The sequence below is a fragment of the Rhinatrema bivittatum genome, chromosome 2, assembly GCF_901001135.1.
Source record: "Rhinatrema bivittatum chromosome 2, aRhiBiv1.1, whole genome shotgun sequence".
Classification (NCBI taxonomy): domain Eukaryota; kingdom Metazoa; phylum Chordata; class Amphibia; order Gymnophiona; family Rhinatrematidae; genus Rhinatrema; species Rhinatrema bivittatum.
The window spans coordinates 795,559,899-795,581,218 of record NC_042616.1 but is presented as its reverse complement, the minus strand read 5'-3'; the positions used below and the strand labels follow the sequence as shown (position 1 = coordinate 795,581,218).

General features: G+C 41.8%; 1 protein-coding gene across 3 annotated transcripts in view; it reads right to left on the bottom strand.

Moving 5' to 3' along the window:
- Window positions 1-8,374: 8,374 nt before the first annotated feature.
- Window positions 8,375-21,320, bottom strand: part of DENND3 (DENN domain containing 3) — a 235,872-nt gene continuing 222,926 nt past the window's right edge. For all 3 annotated transcript variants that reach the window (XM_029592116.1, XM_029592114.1, XM_029592115.1), the window contains one exon: window positions 8,375-16,195. In XM_029592116.1, coding sequence (XP_029447976.1) covers window positions 15,998-16,195 — 198 coding nt within the window. In that variant the 3' untranslated portion in view covers window positions 8,375-15,997. The remainder of the gene's footprint in view (window positions 16,196-21,320) is intronic.

Sequence of the window (21,320 nt, the reverse complement as noted above, 5' to 3'; positions counted from 1 at the left end):
TTCCTGAGGTAATTTCTTCAAATTCTTCCCTCACATGAATGCCTTGGTCTGGTAGCTGGTTTTGGCCTGTGTGGACTTAGCTATTAAAAAAAAAAATAAATAAAAAATTAGCTGAAAGGTAAGCAGGTACAGGAAGCTGATCATGGCGGTGAAAGTCTATGCCCTCTGGAGAAGGTACAGAGAAGGGTGACCCAAAATGATAAAGGGGATGCAACAGCTCCCCTCAGGAAAGGCTAAAGAGGTTAGGGCTGTTCAGCTTGGAGAAGAGATGGCTGAGGGGGATATGATAGAGATCTTTAAAGATCATGAGAGGTCTAGAATGGATAGATGTGAATTGGTTATTTACTCATTTGGATAATAGAAGGACTAGGGATCACTCCATTAAGTTAGCAAGTAGCACATTTAAAACTAATCAGAGAAAATTCTTTTTCACTCAATGCAAAGTTAAGCTTTGGAATTTGTTGCCAGAGGATGTGGTTAGTGCAGTTAGTGTAGCTGGGTTCAAAAAAGGTTTGGCTAAGTTCTTGGAGAAGTCCATTAACTGCTATTAATCAAGTTGATTTAGAAAATAGCCACTGCTATTACTGGCCTCAGTAGCATGGGATCTAGTTAGTGTTTGGGTACTTGCCAGGTACTTGTAGCCTGGATTGGCCACTGCTGGAAACAGGATGCTGGACTTGATGGTCCCTTGGTCTGACCCAGTATGGCAATTTCTTATGTTCTCTTTCCCCACAGCCGGAGCCAGACACTGTACTTGGTTGGGTCAGGCTTAGCTTGAGTTTAAAAAAAAAAAAGAAAAGAGGTAAGGGGGAGTTGATTTTAGGGATTCCTCTCCGCTTGTCTCGCCGATCCAATGTCCATTCCCACCGCCAGGGAGCTTGATGACTCGGGAAGCTTGGGAGGGTGAGCAGCCTTTTGGGCTAGGCCCCGCTGTTAGGTTTGGATTGTTCGCCACGTGGTTGGCCATGGCAGAGTTTGCTTGCTTTTTTTTGTGCAGGTACATCAATTACACGCCCAGCTGTGTGTCTACTTGCGCGCCTAGCTGGGCACAGGGACATCTATCTGGGTGCTCAGTTGTGCAAGTAGGAGCACCTAAGTGTACGCACAGTGGTGTGCTTACCACCACCTAGGCAGGCACTCAAGTTGCATACAGCATGAGTGCTTCGGTAGGCGCCCAGTTGAGCATCTACCTGAATGATGTATTAGGTACCTAATTTTTTAATACCTATTTTTTCAAGCGCCTACTGCAAGCACAGCTGGGCACACATTTCTCAGACGGCTGTTGGAGTATACTGAAAACTCTAAGGCTTCTTTGCCATTAGTGCCAAAGTGTCTACGCTTTGTGCTGCTTGCCATATTCTGGCATTTCAGCCTAGTGTTCCCTGTAACTTGTGTCGGCACTGTTTGGAGGCTCAGGGAAACTTGTCTTCATCTGATTTTGCTAAGCCCGGTCCTTCCCAGCATTATGCGGGAATGGAAAAAGTTGCCAGAGGTTTCACCTGGGATTGGGGATCCCCTAACTGGTTCTTCAGTGGGGGGGAGGGGAGGGGTGAGTAAGTGCAGGTCTGATTGCCCCTGGTTTTGGCATGGACCCCTCTGCCTTTTCTTGGATGGAAATTTTTTCAAGCACTGCAGTCCTTAGTTCTGGCACAGTCATTGGCTCTGGTCAGTCTTACATGGAATCTGACTCCGGTACCCGCAACATTTTCAACATCTGGGAAATGTGAGCTGGTAACTCACCTCTACGAAAGAAATGCAACATAGTTTTATTTGGCTCCAGTCCCGGAAGAATTTCCCTACTTCTAGGGAGGAATATTACCTATTATGGTCCTTGGATGTCAAGTATTGACAATGTATTGCTTTATGACTGTTTGCTTTCTTTAAGGGAATAGGGCTGACAGGATGTGGCTCCTCGGGCAGGGAGCATAAGGCGATACTGGGTCAAACTAAGGTCCATCAAGCCCAGCATCCTGTTTCCAACAATGGCCAGTCCAGGTCACAAGCACCTTAAGATCCTATATGAAGTTAGAGGAAAGAAGATTCTGGGGAAAATTAGAACCCTCCCCCCTTTCTTTACTGAAAGGGTAGAAGAGTGGCTATGAGTATAAATATAGAAAATTTAAGCATTCTAAAAACAAATGCAGCAAGGCAGAGGTAAAAACAGGGGGGAGGAGAGGTTGATTAAATAAAGTGGGGGCATGTGTGCTGGTTTAGAATTGAAAACATACTTCTCATCAACACAGAATGGTAAAGGACTTGGTTAGGAAGCAGTCTCCTGCAGTCAAGCCTGCATTGCTGACATAAGAACAGCAGGGATGACTGGGTGAATTGGTGCTCCAACTAGTCCTTATCTGCCAATATCTACTACGTTTATTTTCAACTGATGCAAAGAGCTTCTGAACTTAATATCTCACAGACCGATACAATAAAAGTTGCGGTAGAGCGGGCAAGCGCCTGCTCTCCCAGCGCGCGCACAGGCCACACTCCTGTGCACGTGATTCAGAAAAAAAAATTATTCAAATTAAGGCCTGTGGTATAAAAAGGCACTAGGGACACTAGCGCCTCCCTAGTGCCTCTTTTTGGACAGGAGTGGCGGCTGTCAGCGGGTTTGACAGCTGATGCTCAATTTTGTCGGCGTCCAGTTTCTGAACCCGTGGCTGTCAGCGGGTTTGAGAACCGATGCCAGCAAAATTGAGAGTCCTGTTTTCAACCCACGAGCTGCGGGAAGATTTAAAAATTTTTTTTTTAATTTTTAACTTTTGGGACCTTCGACTTAATATCATGGTGATTTTAAGTTGGAGGGTGCACAGAGAAACTAACGCCTACCTTTGGGGAGGTGCTAATTTCTGAAATTAAAATGTGCAGCTTGGCTGCACATTTTACTTTCTGTATCGCGCAGGAATAACTAATAGGACCATCAACATGCATTTGCATGTTGCAACGCTTTTAGTTTTGGGGGTGGAGGTTGGACACGCGTTTTCAACGAGCTATTATCCCTTACTGAATAAGGAATAAAGCTAGTGCGTCAAAAACGCACGTCCAAACGCGGGTTAACAGTGCGCTCCGTCGGAGCACACTGTACTGTATCAGCCTGTCAGTTAATCCTTCCCGTTAACCAACCACAGGGGCCAATGTCACTTTTCAACTATCAGCTGCTAAAGACTTTACTGTGACACAGGACCAGGTTTGTGAGACAGGCTGTGATGGTAGAATAGACTAGCAGCTAGGTCTGTCTAGAAGTCCTACAGAAAACGCAGGCACTCAAGTAGCTGGATCTATGTGATTGATTACACAAGGGAGCTGGGAAGTTTACTAGAAATGCTACTTAGATCAGGCTGTGATGATAGAATCAAACTAGCAAGTTGGTTTGTCTGGCAGGCTTCAAGTTCTATGAGAACTAGAAGTGCTCAGATAACTGGTTGTGTCTGTGAGGCTACACAGGGGACTTAGGGCAATGGTTACAGAGGTGTGGCTGGCTATTTAGATTATTACAGAACTTTGAGGTTAGGCAGGGGAAAGGTGGGAACTAAATGGGCATCCTATAAGTTCTTAAAGATGAAGACAAAAAAAAAAAAGATGGTCCCAGATAAGGAGAAATCTTGCAGGCGATCACTCTGTGGCTGGCAACTGGGATAAGAACATAAAAACATAAGAAAATGCCATACTGGGTCAGACCAAGGGACCATCAAGCCCAGCATCCTGTTTCCAACAGTGGCCAATCCAGGCCATAAGAACCTGGCAAGTACCCAAAAACTAAGTCTATTCCATGTAACCATTGCTAATGGCAGTGGCTATTCTCTAAGTGAACTTAATAGCAGGTAATGGACTTCTCCTCCAAGAACTTATCCAATCCTTTTTTAAACACAGCTATATTAACTGCACTAACCACATCCTCCGGCAACAAATTCCAGAGTCTAATTGTGCGTTGAGTAAAAAAGAACTTTCTCCGATTAGTTTTAAATGTGCCCCATGCTAACTTCATGGAGTGCCCCCTAGTCTTTCTACTATCCGAAAGAGTAAATAACCGATTCACATCTACCCGTTCTAGACCTCTCATGATTTTAAACACCTCTATCATATCCCCCCTCAGTCGTCTCTTCTCCAGGCTGAAAAGTCCTAACCTCTTTAGTCTTTCCTCATAGGGGAGTTGTTCCATTCCCCTTATCATTTTGGTAGCCCTTCTCTGTACCTTCTCCATCGCAATTATATCTTTTTTGAGATGCAGCGACCAGAATTGTACACAGTATACAAGGTGCGGTCTCACCATGGAGCGATACAGAGGCATTATGACATTTTCTGTTTTATTCACCATTCCCTTTCTAATAATTCCCAACATTCTGTTTGCTTTTTTGACTGCCGCAGCACACTGTACCGACGATTTCAATGTGTCATCCACTATGACACCTAGATCTCTTTCTTGGGTAGTAGCACCTAATATGGAACCCAACATTGTGTAACTATAGCATGGGTTATTTTTCCCTATATGCATCACCTTGCACTTATCCACATTAAATTTCATCTGCCATTTGGATGCCCAATTTTCCAGTCTCACAAGGTCTTCCTGCAATTTATCACAATCTGCTTGTGATTTAACTACTCTGAACAATTTTGTGTCATCTGCAAATTTGATTATCTCACTTGTATTTCTTTCCAGATCATTTATAAATATATTGAAAAGTAAGGGTCCCAATACAGATCCCTGAGGCACTCCACTGTCCACTCCCTTCCACTGAGAAAATTGCCCATTTAATCCTACTCTCTGTTTCCTGTCTTTTAGCCAGTTTGCAATCCACGAAAGGACATCGCCACCTATCCCATGACTTTTTACTTTTCCTAGAAGCCTCTCATGAGGAACTTTGTCAAACGCCTTCTGAAAATCCACGTATACTATATCTACCGGTTCACCTTTATCCACATGTTTATTAACTCCTTCAAAAAAGTGAAGCAGATTTGTGAGGCAAGACTTGCCTTGGGTGAAGCCATGCTGACTTTGTTCCATTAAACCATGTCTTTCTATATGTTCTGTGATTTTGATCTTTAGAACACTTTCCACTATTTTTCCTGGCACTGAAGTCAGGCTAACTGGTCTGTAGTTTCCAGGATCACCCCTGGAGCCCTTTTTAAATATTGAGGTTACAGTAGCTACCATCCAGTCTTCAGGTACAATGGATGATTTAAATGATAGGTTACAAATTTTTTACTAATAGGTCTGAAATTTCATTTTTGTGTTTCTTCAGAACTCTGGGATGTATACCATCTGGTCCAGGTGATTTACTACTCTTTAGTTTGTCAATCAGGCCTACCATATCTTCTAGGTTCACTGGGATTTGGTTCAGTCCATCTGAATCATCACCCATGAAAACCTTCTCTGATACAGGTATCACCCCAACATCCTCTTCAGTAAACACTGAAGCAGAAAAATAATTTAATCTTTCCGCGATGGCCTTATCTTCTCTAATTGCCCCTTTAACCATTCGATCATTTAACTGTCCAACTGACTCCCTCATAGGCTTTCTGCTTCTGATATATTTTAAAAAGCTTTTACTGTGAGTTTTTGCCTCTACAGCCAACTTCTTTTCAAATTCTCTCCTAGCCTGTCTTATCAATGTCTTACATTTAACTTGCCAACATTTATGCATTATCCTATTTTCTTCTGTTGGATTCTTCTTCCAATTTTTGAATGAAGATTTTTTGGCTAAAATGGCTACTTTCACCTCCCCTTTTAACCATGCCGGTGATCGTTTTGCCTTCTTTCCACCTTCCTTAATGCGTGGAATACATGTGGACTGTGCTTCTAGGATGGTATTTTTTTTTTTTTTTTATCAATGACCACGCCTCTTGCACACTTTTTTAGCTTTGTAGCTGCTCCTTTCAGTTTTTTTCTAACTATTTTTCTCATTTTATCAAAGTTTTCCTTTTGAAAGTTTAGCACGAGAGCCATGGATTTGCTTACTGTCCCCCTTCCAGTCATTTATTCAAATTTGATCATATGATCACTATTGCCAAGCAGCCCCACCACTGTTACCTCTCTCACCAAATCCTGTGCTCCACTTAGAATTAGATGTATAGGTTGGTTAGACTGAAAGACCAAATGTCTGAGTTCAGTTTTCAACTTATTTTGAAGAGAGAAATAAGAACACAATTGTATTGTCAATCGCTGATGGAGAAACTTTCAACGCAACAAAGCAGCTGTGTATCCAACCCTTAGTTTGAATACAATCTCTGCAGAAGACTGTGCAGTTCAAGAATTGATTTGTATTTACATAAAAATCATCATTGCTTATAAAATTCACCAAATGATGGCCCAATCTAGAGAGAGAGAGAGAGCACAAGAGGATATCTTCCTCAAGTCTTTCCATTATGAAGCAAAGGGCTCTGTCTCTATCCCTAATAATTATTTCCCTCTCTACCCACAAAAAGGCTTGCCATTTTTTTTTAACCTGGCGGTTTCCTCCTCCTTTGGCCTTCCTAATCAATTGGAACCGGGGTTGGCATCTGGCACCATGAGCCTTCATTCACAATTACCTAGAGAATTCTTCCCCTATTATTTTACCCCATTATTGTAACAATAGTGTTTAGCTAGGGGCCCATGCACCAGGGCTCCTTTCAAAACCCTGTTAATGGACCCGTAAATGCAGCTCCTAGGTATCACCATTGCCCAATGGCAACGGCTCCCTCCCCTGAGGGGCTCTGAGTATTTCCTCCACAGTATCCCCAGCCCCGGAAAGCGGGACTAAGCCTAACAGTGCCAGTGAGCCACCAGGCCACACACCGAGAATTCTAAGGTTCAACTTCCCTTTGCTAAATCCATGCTGATTCTTCCCTATTAAGCCATGCTACACTATGTCCCCATAGCAGCAGACGAGTCCCTACACTATTGGCTTTGGCTCAGGGGGTGTGCACGGATCATTTCATTGGCTGCTGAAATCTATACCTCCTGACTTTTGTCCTGCCTCTGACTAGGGAACACCCAGCCCTACTTTCAGGCTATCAGGAATAATTATAAGCCAGAGAAATACATGATAGTCAGGTATCCTTTCCCAGGCAGAGACTTAAGTACAAGTGATGCTTTTATTCAGGCAAAGGTCAGGGAGAAGGGAAGTTAGTGTAAAACCCTGATGAAATGGCTTGCTGGCAAGCGCATATTTCCCACAGTTACATTCTTTCCTGTTAAATTTTTTGAATTTCTAACTTAGTTCTCTGTACCGCTTCATGGCGAAATTGAAGTTAAATGTAAACCGGTATGATTTGTATCTGTACAAGAATGTTGGTATAGAAAAAAATAAAAATAAATAAATAAATAAAATGCTATACATTGCAGTCAAATTAATGAATACCATTTTAACTCTGCATTCATTCTACATGGTTCCACACTTTAGATTAAATATCCATTGCTGTTCCTCCGTTTCAAGTCTTCATCAGACCTTCAATATCATATCACTTCCTTATTCCATTAAATGCATTTTTACCATTCTTTTAGTTCTTCCTATACATACATGGACACATTAAAGAATAGATCACATTGTCTGAAGTACAATCAGTACAATGTTGGAAAGTTATATCTTGCTAAGACACGGGACTTTTCCATTGGGAACCTTCTATCGTTTCACTGCACAGAGAACAGTTACCACAGTTAACATTCCTCGTTCTTTTTTTTTTTTACAATTGTCCCCAATTGATGTCTCACTCAGCAAGACAATGTACCGCTGTCTCAAACTTTTCTAGCTCTAGAATAAGCTATTCACAGGTGTCCCTTAAAAATTGAGTGCAGAGAGCGCACATCCCAACATTTTGTAACAATCTTCCTTACAATGTGTGCTCAATCGGACAATAGGCTGAAGAATGGGAATGGTTGGCATTGTTGTATAGTGGCCTCAAGGCCCAGGAAACATATAATAGCCATTGTTTGCTTCTCTTCTGGTTTACAGCTGATGAGAGAAGATGGTATGTATTGTGATGGCACATGTTAAGCACTCCTGAATCAGATTCCGAAACAGTGCCAGGTCAGGTGCTTAAGAATACATGGTAAGAATACATGGTAAGAATACATGGTAAAGTTTCAAAGTAGCAGGACTATGAAAAAAAGCATGAAGCACTGCTGCACCTGACATTAATTCCCATCAAGCAATATAATTTCTATTAAAGTTGTAGTGTGCAGAAAGAGTATACCAGTGAATGTTTGTATCACAGCAATTTGCTACCATTTAGTTTAGCAGCTTGCTGTAGCACCTCTTCCTGTTCACAGTGATTTGTGTTGGTTCCTCTGTGTCAACACCTACAAAGAATAGTTCTGTGTGGGTAGTTACCCAACATCTTCCTTAGTTAAGCATAAAACAAAGGTTTCAGAACATCCAAACTCTGAACACAGACAATGTGGAGGGTCATATAAAACTTTACTCACTACAGAGTGTTATGTACATATTTTACAAAAGAATTTTCAGTTCTCACAAAGGCAGCTATGTACAAGGTTTCCTTTGTAGAATTCATGTAAGACAATAACTGAGAAAGTTTCACTGTACCTTTTTACAGCATTTTGTTTCCTAAATTTCACCATTTTTATTTGAGTGAAAAAATTATATTAAACCCCACCCATTTCATCACCTGGAGAGGGAAAAAAAGGCGACAAAATAAATCCCACAAAACATATTATCAAGCATCTCTTAACTACTTTCATACGATAGCATACATTAGAATATCTACAACATTAATATATAAAAAGAAAACATCATATACATCATTTTCAGGGAAGCTCAGAGGAAATCATAAAACCTATTTAACAGGTTATATGAATTGATGTTAAATTTGTCTAACAAAGAAATACTTTTCTTCCCCAAGTTTAGTCCCGCAAAATAACATTTCTGTTTTTCATAATATACTCTGTGTGCATAGAAAATATACATGTAATAATAAACAAAGCACAGTGGTGACCACTTTTTGTCTTATGCCCAAGGGAGCCAAAGATAGATATGTGATGTCACAAATGTATCACCACAATCCAGAGTCAAATGTGAATTCCTCATAATTTTCCTGACAAATAAGTTTATTTTTTTACTGCAGTTTCCTCTTGCTCCTTTGTACTTCCAGCTCAGTTATATCCAAGGTTAGGATCTGGCAGCCTGAACCTTATTATTCAAGGTTTTTTTCCTCCTATTTTATATTCATCCCCAACATATCTAGCCCGGTCAGTGTAGCAACGGTCCTGGGTTAGTGCCAGCCTTTAGGTAGAATGAGCTGGAAAATTGCCCAGTATCATGTGAGACAAGTGGAACCCATACACCGATGGCATCACCTATTGGGTGGTCTGGGGCACAAGAGAAAATGAAAAGCCAGCAGGGAGCCCCCAGGCTGACAAGGAGGCTGGTGTTGGAAAAAGTGAAGTAGCCTGGTAGGATGCCCATACCTGCCAGCTGAAGAAGAGAAGCCCCAGAAGGGAAGGAAAAGTGCCAGCAGGGACCCCCAGACACCATTAATGAAAACCTTGATGAGCTATGACTTTTCATATTGTGCAGCCCTTAGCTGCTATCTGCCCTGAAACATTTCTCTGGTTGCCAACTGCACTGTCTGCTGTGCACTTAGCTGTGGAGGTAGGAGGGACAGAGAGCATTGAGTGGGGAGTGAAGTGGGGAAAGTGTATAAGAGTGAGCGGGGGGGGGGGGGGGGGAGGAAGGGTAGAGCTGGAGAGAGACACACTGGAGCTGAGTGGATGAGTGAGCAGAGGGGTAAGTGCAGTGAAGGAGAGAGAAGGTAGGAGATGAGTAAACAGGAGAATGTGGGAGTGGAGGAGGAGGTGGGGGAATGTGGGAGAGGGAGGGGAAAGGGAAATGGCTGAAAGAGCCGGAGTGGGAGGAGGGAGAGAGAGTAGAGTTTGTTAAGAGAACATGGGGTCAAGTTGAGGGCTGTGGAAAGGGTGGAAGAGCATGGGATAGCCGGGTCTCAGGCTTCATTCTCAGCGTTTTACAGCTTTCACACTCATCTCGGCTGATTCCTGCTGCTGCCTCAAAGATAACCAGAGGCTCTCCTGCTGATACCTTCAGTTTACTTTCAGTTTCAAAGACCCAGAGACTTGCGTCATGCTGTTCCCCCTTCGGCTGCTGGAGCTGCCCCCTGATGACATCATAAGGGTGCAGAAGGGGCTATAAGCACAGATTCTGGGTGTCAGGCGCCACGCCCCTGGTGTTGTGCTCCGAAGCCGCACGACAAAGGGGCATGTCCCTTTGTGCGCCCCTTCGCTTACTGACTTTTAACTTGTTTTTTTCTCAACAGATTGCGTATTCAAAACGACTATGACATTGACAGGCGAGAGAATTCCTACCTGTTAATCAATATACAGGCATTAACTAAGAAAACTGCTATTATTTCTGATCTATTGTCCGACCAAAAACCAGATTTCATTGCTATTACTGAGACCTGGCTTAAACCCCGTGATTCAGTGATAGTGAACCAGCTTTCCAATGAGAGGTATACCACCTTTTCAGCCTCTAGAGTGAAAAGGAAAGGAGGTGGTCTCATGCTAATAGCAAAGAACGAACTAAATTTGAAATTGGTACAGACCACTATTGACGAACCTTATGAATTAATTCTATTTGAATCTTCATCCCTTCAAATTTGTTTAGTCTATTGCCCACCAGGTCTTTTAGATCACAGCATTTCACCCTTATTCGAATTACTAACAATATTAAAACCTGATAAATGTTCCATCATTTTAGGAGATTTTAATATACTTACAGACAATGAACCATTGAACAATACCTGCTTCACCTTTACCGAATCGCTATTGAGTTTAGAATATAGTCAGATAATTCAGAGACCCACACATTGGGCAGGCCACACTTTAGATTTAATATTAACAAACCTCAAGAACTTAATCTTATGACACCTTTCAAAAACCCGTACCTTGGTCTGACCATTATCTAATAACTTGTAAACTTCAAAGTAAATCAAAGAGCCTGGATAAGAAACCATCCCAATAAATTATCGTTTACAGTCCGAAATATAACACTGAGGATCTAACAAATGAATTAGAAAATAATTTAGGAAACATCGATTTATGTGACTATCAAACTGCAACCTCTTTTTGGCTTAAGATGTCCAAATCTATTGCAGAACAAATTAACCCTCTAAAAACATAATCCTATATCCCAACCATGGTATAACTAATATAAAAAAAAGCTAAAACACAACTTAGGAAACTTGAAAGAATGTGGAGAAAAAGCAAAAACATTAGGCACTTACAGATCACAGCTAAACAAGTATAAACATCTTATCAATGAAACAAAAAAGGATTATTTTAAATGTAAAATCCAGAGCTTCATCATAATCCTAGAACGCTTTTTACTTTAGTTAAGAATTTAACAAAACCTCCTAATACAGATACTAATCAACTGGAAGAATCTAAATGTGATGAAGTAGCCGTATTTTTTAAAAATAAAGAGAATCTTGTCAACTCATTTCCAAATACCCAGAACCAAGAAATAAAAATGATCAAAAGAGGACCATTCTGGTACATCCTTCTTTAAGAGGTCTCCTCTTTGGAAATTACAACTATTATCAAGAAATTAAACCCAGCTAATCATCTTTTAGATGCTATTACTACAGTGGCACTAAAACCTGCTGTGCATGTTATAGCTCCAATAGTAACTCAGATTGTAAATCTCTAACTGAAGGCCACTTTCCAGATATATTAAAATCTGCTATTAAACCCATTTTAAAGAAATCTAATCTTAACCCAGAAACTTTAAGCAATTATAAGCCAATTTTTAACCTGTCATTTTTATAAAAATAATTGAAAAGGTTGTACACAAACAACTGGTAGAACATCTTGAATCAAACAATATACTCTACCCAAATCAATCTGGTTTTCACCAACACCTGAATACTGAAACCTTGCTAATTTCATTGACTGACACCGTACTAAAAGGTTTCGATACAGGTCAACAATATGTACTTGTATTACTTGACCTGTCAGTTGCTTTTGATACAGTGAATCACGATATTCTATTGACAAGACTTAAGGAAATCGGCCTAACAACATAATCAGTTGGTTTACTTCTTTTTTTCAACAGAGATCTTTTCAAGTTAAGATAGGTAATCGCCTCTCTGAAAAGATTGAGCTTAAGACTGGGGTGCCCCAAGGTTCCGCTTTATCAGCAACCTTATTTAATATCTATCTTCTCCCAATCTGTCATCTTTTAGCTGGTCTCAGTCTAAATTTCTACATTTATGCTAATGACATTCAGATTCAGTACCAGATACTCTTGATCAAACTTTCAAATTAATTACCATCTACCTGACTGCTATTAAGCAATTGCTCAGTCATATGAAGCTGGCGCTTAACATGGAAAAACAGAACTCATATTACTGAATAGAAAACCAAACTATATTGTTAATAGCATGCTTATCTTGCCAGGTGATAGTAACTTAACTCTTGCAGAGTCAGACAGAGATTTAGGGATAATCGACTGTCAGTTAAACTTCAAAAAACATTTCTACGAAACTACGAGAAGGCTACTATAAATTGCTGGTGCTTAGAAGGTTAAAACCACTACTTGACATTAATGACTTTCGTTCTGTACTACAGGCATTAATTTTCTCCTCTTTAGATTATTGCAACTCCTTACTGCTGGGTCTCCCACAAATCATTTTACGCCCGTTACAGGTACTTCAGAACTCTGCGGCCAGAGTTCTGACAAACTGCAGAAAACACGACCATATTACACCCATTTTGATAAATTTGCATTGGCTCCCAATCACACAAAGAATGTTTTACAAAACTTGCTGTTTGCTCCACAAAGCAATCTACGGCCAAAAAAAATGACTGGCTGAATTTTACCATTCGATTACATACCCCTCACAGAACTTTAAGATCTGCTAATAAAGGATTACTCCAGATTCCATCCATAAATACTGCCCATCTTACTTTAGTTCATGAGAGAATTATCTCTATTGCAGGACCCACCTTCTGGAACACCTTGCCAGCCGAACTAAGACTCGAAATCGAGATTAAAAAATTTAAAAAAGCCTTGAAGACCTGGCTTTTCGAACAAGCCTATTCAGCCGATCTAAGAAAAGACTAATAATAAGATATAAAGACCTATAATCTTATTTTATGCCTATACCGTCTTGCTAGAACATTGTCTCCCTTTCTCTTTTTTAATGTAAGAATTTTATTGTATTTATAATATTCGATGTATACCTTTGTGTTTGATTACTTTTTTGTTAACCGTTATGATGTATTTATACAAATGACGGTATATAAAATTTTTTAAATAAATAAAATACCCTCTCTAGCTACAAACACATACCACACCTCCCCACACACATGGGTACCCTTATAGCTCCTCTTCACATACACAGCTACTCATCCACAAGCATAAAACGCGCTCTCTGAAGTTGCCATACAATCCTAGACATGCTTTGTATGACAAGTTGTAAGGAGACATGACCTAGCTCCATTGAAGGGAAATGAGGCATGTGTGCTACAGAACTGGAGATGTAGGGTTTATAACAGATTCCGTCCCATCCTGTACAGACTTCAGACTTTCCTCCCATATGGAAGAACTGGCTGAATGATGCTATCAAATAATTTTAATGATAGTTTTGGGTGGTTGAAACTGGGTGGGGGTTTCTTATGCACAGAAGGCTCTTGGGATTTTTTCTTGTAGTCTTTTTCCAGCTGTTTTAAAGGTGATGGCAGGGACTGTGCTGTAGGAGTGGGGATGATTGTGGAAATGTCATTTTGGCTTTATTCCTTCCATTCCTAGTTTGCCCTCAAAATATTTCAATATAGACATACTTTGGGACACAGCACTAGTGCTCAGACTCAGGCATGTAAGGAGAAAGAGCACGTGCACGAGTATGAGTGTTGGAGGGAGGAATAGAAAGTCTGTTTACCCTCGCCTCAAGCCAGTTTCGGGGATGGGGGTGACAGATAGGGAGGGGGATTAGAAAAGGCTGCATATATGCCCACACACTAATCTAACACCAAGGACTGGGGGGGGGGGGCGAGCAAGGGGAGGAGAGAATCAATGATTTTCGTCCAGGGTACCATTCCCCTACATTCAGCCATGCAATCATGGGCCTCTAATCTGGCCATTAGTTGTCACCCTTAAGCAATGGCCACAACTCCCTCTCCATCTCATCTGAGGAGCTACAAAGCTGCCTGACATGCATTTAACAATGAAATATTTGACAGAGAAACTAGATTTTGATGTGGAAATCCCAGTTATTAAAATAATTTGCAAACCAAAAATTGCTGTGAAAATATTTTCAGTGGTGATAAATAGTAGCCAGACAACTGCCGAGTTCTGGAGGGAGCTGTGAAGCATGACAGATAGCTGAGGACTGTTGCTGCAGTGACTGGATTAAGTTAGCTGGGACTATAAAACAGGATTAGCACACTGGATAGCTGCAAAAAGCAGCATTTGGATTTGGCACCAAAGCCTAACAGAGGCAGGATCCAACTGAGCAAGAAGTGCAAGGTCACTGCTTGGCCCCACCCACCGCCTCCAAAGAAATACATTCTATATACTATTCCCCTAATTCTGAGAATGGTTAACACAAAGGAAGACCATATTTCACCCATTATAAAACCACAGTATCGACAAACATTGGGGCTGATGTAATAAAGCTGTGTGCTGAGAGTTAGCACACAGTTTAACACAAAGGCTAAAAAGAGGTCACTCCCTATGCAGTATGCTAATGGCATGCTAAGCCTCTTGGGAAACATTAAAACTATGCTTTTCAGAGTATTCTGGATGGCAATTGACGTATTTTATGTTTTTATGATTATTTTGTCTTTTTACTTGTTTTGTTTTATATGTGCTTGTTTATTCTGAATGTTATTTTGTGATCTGCACTGGACAGAATTTTTCCTGGAAACTGCTGAATATAAGAATTTTAAATAAATAAATAAAAAGAAGGCTGACTAAAATGTGGGCTTATCTTTTTGTATAGGCTGAGCACACATTTTAAGTCAGGGGAGTGGAATTATGCACAGAAAATATGGTTTGTGCACAAATCAGATTTTTTTTTTTTTTTTTTTAAACAAAATCCCAAGTATGGGATCCCAGCACCATGAACTGCAGGTTCAATCCCATAGATTTTTTTTTTTTTTTAATTTTTTATCCCACTTTTCACCACTTCAGAGTGGATGGCATTCAGGCACTGTAGGTACTAGACTCAACCTCAGACAAGGAGTTACGTTTTGAGTGTTAAGAAAATTTAAGTTACACCTATACACCTCTCTACACCAGGGAGTAATTGCTAATTCCATGAACAGGGGATTTTCATGGAGGGGCACTAATTTATGCACACATTGTGTGTGTGTAAAACTCCTTGTTAAGTTGGAAATTCTACACACACACACAAACATGTGCAACTGCTTGCTAGCATGCGTGTACAGCTCTGTGCACCTTTTTACATCGGCCCCTTTAGTTGTATATATTATGCAAATTCCTCACTTAGGGACAGGTTGCTAGGCACTTAGTAGCATTAAAGATGGCAACCATAATTCGATTGTATGATATAGTTTGAACACCTGATTGGGCATGAACAATCTGTGTAGACATGCTGGTTATGCTAAATTAAGGTGACTGAACAGTGTTTAGAAGAGTAATTTTGACATTATGGTATCATATCAAGTTAATGAAGTGCTAAGAGTCCTGTGACCATTTAATGCAATATATGAGTAAAAAAGAATTTTAGAAACGATTAGTAATTAGGTTCCAAGGTAAACATTCCCCATTGGGGTCACTCTGGAAATTCAGAAGTGCAAAGCATGTGAGCATGATAGCAGCTTGCAAGTTATCTTAAACTTGCAACATGTAGTGCAGCTTTCTAGAACCATATTGGTCTTGAAGAAACCCGAATTTCTTGTAGGATTGTATTTTTTGTTTGTTCAATATACTTCTTTAAAGAAGGTGGCATATATGATTTTTTCAAGACCACATAGATCTTTTTCACAAACATAAATGATAGGAGTTTAAAAGTACAATAACCACTACACTTTCCAAATAGCAATCTTTCCATCTTCTCTTCCAGATCCACTAAGAATATATCTGTCCTCTGCAGAACACAATGATTTCACAATGTCCGCATGAGCTACCAACTCTTTTTCTACACTTTTTTTCTCAGCATCAATCACATAGATTTTGCCTTTAGATTTTGCTTGTGATATTCCTCTGCTGCCAACCCATATCTGAAAAAGAAGAATATATTTATTATAACATTGCCTTCTACTTTGTCGTCAGATGAAATTGCACATTTCTTATTGTGTAATGCCAAACTACAGTCAGGGTATGCTGGAAGAGAATTAGGTTTAAGGGGGTAGGGAGACAGTATAACACAGGAGGCCTGTTTTTAAGCCCATTTCTGACTGCACAAATACAGTGTCCTAAGCACATTACGTGTCTGGGTTCTTTAATCACAGAAAATACATTGACTATTCATGTTAAAAGATATATTCTGTCTATAGCTACAGTGTTAGGCACTGGCAAACAGGAGATAAGTTCTAGCCTCCTGGCTGATGGGACTCAAGTGATACTATGAAGGTGAAGCTCAAGTCCAGAGAAGGAGAGAAATCAGCACAGAAAAAGACTTGTTTCAATCAGCAAAAATACTGCTCCTCCCAGTAATGTTTTCTATATAGAAGGATTATGTTAAGTGTGAAAAAAAGGGTTGGCAGTAAATGCTGGTTCGATTCCCAAACCTACTCTTACTCCCTAACAGGGCTTAATTTGTGGGGGAATGGTGTGGAACGCAGTTCGGCACTTCTTTTCTCTGCTCCGGCCCCTCCGCTCCCGGCAGCCCGCAAGGAAGAGGAAGCGAGGGTGAGCCTGGAGCGCACGCAGAACCGCCACTCTGCTCTCTAATCCAGCCCTTCCACACAAACAGGTCTATCCTGTAAAGTGCGGCCACGTTTACCCTGCTCCTAAGCCGCTTTTTACTCCGTTTCCGGCCGCGTTAGCCCTTCCTGCGATCCCGAATCCCCTTTAACCTACTCCTACCGCGTCCTAAATTCCCCGGGCAACCCCTTCCGCCCGCGGCATGTATATTGCATGCAAACGAGCGAATTAGCTCGATATTGCATGCAAACGAGCGAATTAGCTATTCCCTAGCATCCCGTAACCCGCGCCCCGACTATCGCTATCTTTCCCTGCCGTTTTGTCGCGCGTTTAACCTGCAAACTTACCGCCTACCCTGACCCAGGCGGTAGAGGCATGGGTAAGGGTAGGTGGAAAGCTTTCCCCCAGCCCCCGCTCACCTGCCCCCGCCGCGATCATGGGTGCCGGTCTCCGTGGCAGCCCCAGTCCTCTCCCCTGCTCCCGAAGCCAAAAAAAAAAGCGAAAAAAACATTGCAGCCCCCCTCCGATGTCCGGACTGGGGCTGCCACGGAGACTGCAACGGCAAAGCAAAGCAAAAAAAACCAAAAGCAATTTTGTTTTTTTTTTTTTTGCTTCGCCGCTGTGTCTGTCCTCCTCCCGGAGCAGGGCGCGAAAAGCAGCCTTGCTCCGGGAGAAGGAGGGACACAGCGGCGAAGCAAAAAAAAACTAAAAGCAATTTTGTTTTTTTTTTTTCAAAAGCGACAATTTTGTTTTTTTTCCAAAAGCGACTTACTTTTGGGATCTGTCAAGATCCCAAAAGTAAGTCACTTTTGGACGCCTGCACAACTTACTATTCTGAAGCCATCAGCAGGAAGACATTGCAATCGTAGCTCCTCCCAAGGAAGACAAAGATGGCCGCCTGCACGGGGGGAAGCTACAATTGGCCGCTCAAGACGTGGCCAAACGTCGTGACGGCGGCCATCTTTGTCTTCCTCGGGAGGAGCTACGATTGCAATGTCTTCCTGCTGATGGCTTCAGAATAGTAAGTTTTGCAGGAGTCCAAAAGCGACTTACTTTTGGGATCTTGACAGATCCCAAAAGTAAGTCGCTTTTGGAAAAAAAACAAAATTGTCGCTTTTGAAAAAAACAAACCAAAATTGCTTTTGGGTTTTTTTTTCTTCGCCGTTGCAGTCTCCGTGGCAGCCCCAGTCCTGACATCGGAGGGGGGCTGCAACGTTTTTTTCGCTTTTTTTTTTTTTTTGGCTTTGGGAGCAGGGGAGAGGACTGGGGCTGCCACAGAGACTGGCACCTATGATCGCGGCCGGGGCTTTTTTCGTTTTATTTTTTTTTGCTTCGCCGATGTCAGTGTCTATGCTACCCTCCTCCCGGAGCAAGGCTGCTTTTCGCGCCCTGCTCCGGGAGGAGGAGAGAACAGACACTGACAGCGGCGAAGCAACTTCCTGGTATCTGTCATTTCAAATTACATTTGAAATGACAGATACCAGCGTGACGTGAAGCCTTAGGCCCGCGCACCCAGGATACTGTATAGGCGCTCTATCCAGTAAAATGGGTTGCGCGGGTCTAAGGCATTACGGACGCGGTTTACATTTACATAAAATTAGTGTTCAGGATCGAGCGGTAGGTGAGCTGCACTGTGCGTGCGGCAACCGCGGGTGCCGTAGGCACTAACGCAGCTCTTCCTACCGCTCGGTACTGGATAGACCCGAATGAAAGGTTTGAATTGGCACAGGTTTGAAAGATGTGATCAGTAATGCCAATTGTTACAGCTTCACCCCTGGTCCTGATGAAGGACACTGCTGCTCACAACTTTCAAACTTATGCTAATTCATCCCCTTTTTGTGTTTCTGGCATAAACATCCCAGAACGGCTTTGTGCCACCTTTTTTCAGGGACCCCTGCTTGGGGGTCTGTGTGTGTGAGAATGAATGTGTGCATGCCTGGGGGATCGGGAGGGAGTGGTGTGAAAATGAATGGAGTCTGCCTGGGGATCAGTGTGTGTGTGTGTGAGAATGACTAGGAGCTTGCCTGGGGGTGTGTGTTTGTGTGTATGTGAGGGAGCCAGTGAGTGTGAGAGTATGAGTGTGTATGAGAAAATCCAAGGGAGTAAGAATTTGTGTGTGTGTGTGTGGGGGGGGGGGGGGGGGGGGGGGGGGGGGGGGGAGAGTGTCAGAGCCTGAGAGTGTCAGTGTCAGTGAGAGCGAGAGGTTATGGTGGGTATAAGAGCATGAATGTGTATGTATGTGACAGTGTATGTGTGAGAGAAAATGGACATGCGAGTATGTATGCAAGAGAGAGAGGATAACCTCCTAATCCCCAACAGTAACAGGGTGACTGGAAATCAAGAGCTCCCACAGAAGGGGACAGCAGGGGCTTTTTAAAATCCTTATTAGCTACTAGCTCCTCTCCCAGCCCAACAAACCCCTATTATCTCCCGTTTAACTTCCCATACACCTATAGTGATGACAGCAGCCGCCACTGATTCAAGATTTTATAGATGCATACTGTGATATATAATATGTATATAGTTCCTATTGTATACAGTTTCTTGTACACCTTTCCTATTGTATTCAGTTTACTTGCCGTTTTCCATCTCCTTTCCTTTATTTCCACCTTTCTCCTCTCCCATCCCTCCTCTCCCCTTTTCTTGCTTGCCCAATCTCCCCTTCCCCTCGTTCATTGTAATCTTCCTCCTTTTCAGTTCATTGTAAACCGGCATGATGTGTTTTTACGGATGTCGGTAAAGAAAAGCTCATAAATAAATAAAATAAATAATGATTGAATGTTATTTGATATATGTGCTGTTTTGAAATATTTTATTGGTATTTGGGAAATTGTAAAAAAATGTATATGATTTTAATTAATAGAAATTCTATTTATCAGTAGTTTTAAAATATTCTCTTATTATGGTTTTACTATTATAACTGATACTTTATGTTTCTTGATTTTATTTGTTTTATGAGGAATGGTGGTTCTATTTTTCTATTGTTAATACACGGAGTCTGGCTTCTTAGAGTTTCCATTTCAGTTTTTGTCTAATTCGTGCTCCTTCATTTTGTATTCTGTATTTGGTGAGGGTCTGTCTCTGCTCTGTGTGTGTGACCATGATGAGAGATTCTGCTAGCATGTAGTGTCTGTATTGGGATCTATAGCAATCAGGTTTGTTTTGTTTCCTCAGTAGGTGGTATATTGGTATTCTAGGACCCAGTGTAATATTTACCCTTGCTTTTTCACAGGTAGGGTTAGTGTTGTTTGAGTCCTTGGTGTTATTACTGTTATGTTACAATGGGATTGCAGTATAGATTTTGAGTATCTTTTTTGCGGGGTTTTGTGTTAGTTCACAATGTGCCTGGCCGTGGAAGCTGTTTGTGCTGCTGTTACTGTGAGGTGACACCAGAAATCCTTTACTACGATGAGCTGTAAGGGAAACATCCAAGCTCCATTGTTGGGGGAAGTTCAGTGGATGCACAGAGTTTAGAGAACTGGAGGTGCAGGATTTATATTGACATTCTGTCCCTTCCTATATATTCCAGACTTCACTCTCATAGCCACATAGAATTAGTTGAATGAGGCTATCAAATAATTTTATAGTAGTTTTACTAGAAGTGTGAAACTGGCCAGCTTTTTAAAATTACGCAGAAGACCCTTTGGCCTTTTTTTTTTTTAACCAATTTTAAAGCAGGATCCATGCTATAGAGGTGGGTGTGATGAAGAAATGTCATTTTGGCTCCCCCCCCCCCCCAAAAAAAAATTCTTCTGTCTAGAGATGCCACTGATTTTCTGTGACCTTAAGCATTAGTACAAGAAGGATTAAGGGGGAATGCTGGAGAGGCTCACAAATGCATTGGCCCCTGGGCGCCAGAGACCCTTGGTGCGCCACTGGGCAAGAGCCATATGGGGCTGCAAGCAGTGGCAAAGAGGAGTGGAGATTTGGCGGGCCGCAAGCAGTGCCCAACCTGCTTGCGACCCAGAAAACCACACAGTCGGTGGGTGTGATCGAGAATGAGGTAGGAGTCGGGGCCAAGACCGGGGGCTGGTGGCGCGATCTGGGGAGGGGGGGGGGGGCACAAGGGAGAAGGCTCGCCTAGGGTGCCTAATCCCCTTGCACTGGCCCTGGAAGCAAGAATGCTATTGCAAGCACAATTTTATATTTAGCTATATCAAGTATTGATTTGAGAAACATTGCAATTTTTATTGAAAAAGGTACGTTTTAGCACTACAAATGCAGTACTTGAGGTTAAATTAGTTGACAATACAGTTTATATAATGGGGGATCGATCCTTGGACCAGTTCTTTTCAACAGTTTTATAAGAAACATAACGGAAGGGTTGTCAGGAAAGGTCTGTCTTTTTGCCGATGATACCAAAATCTCGAACAGAGTGGACAGCCAGGAGGGAGTGGAAATCATGACGAGGGATCTAGTGAAGCTCAAGGAATTTAAGGTCTGGCAGCTAAGATTTAATGCTAAAAAAATGCAGAGTAA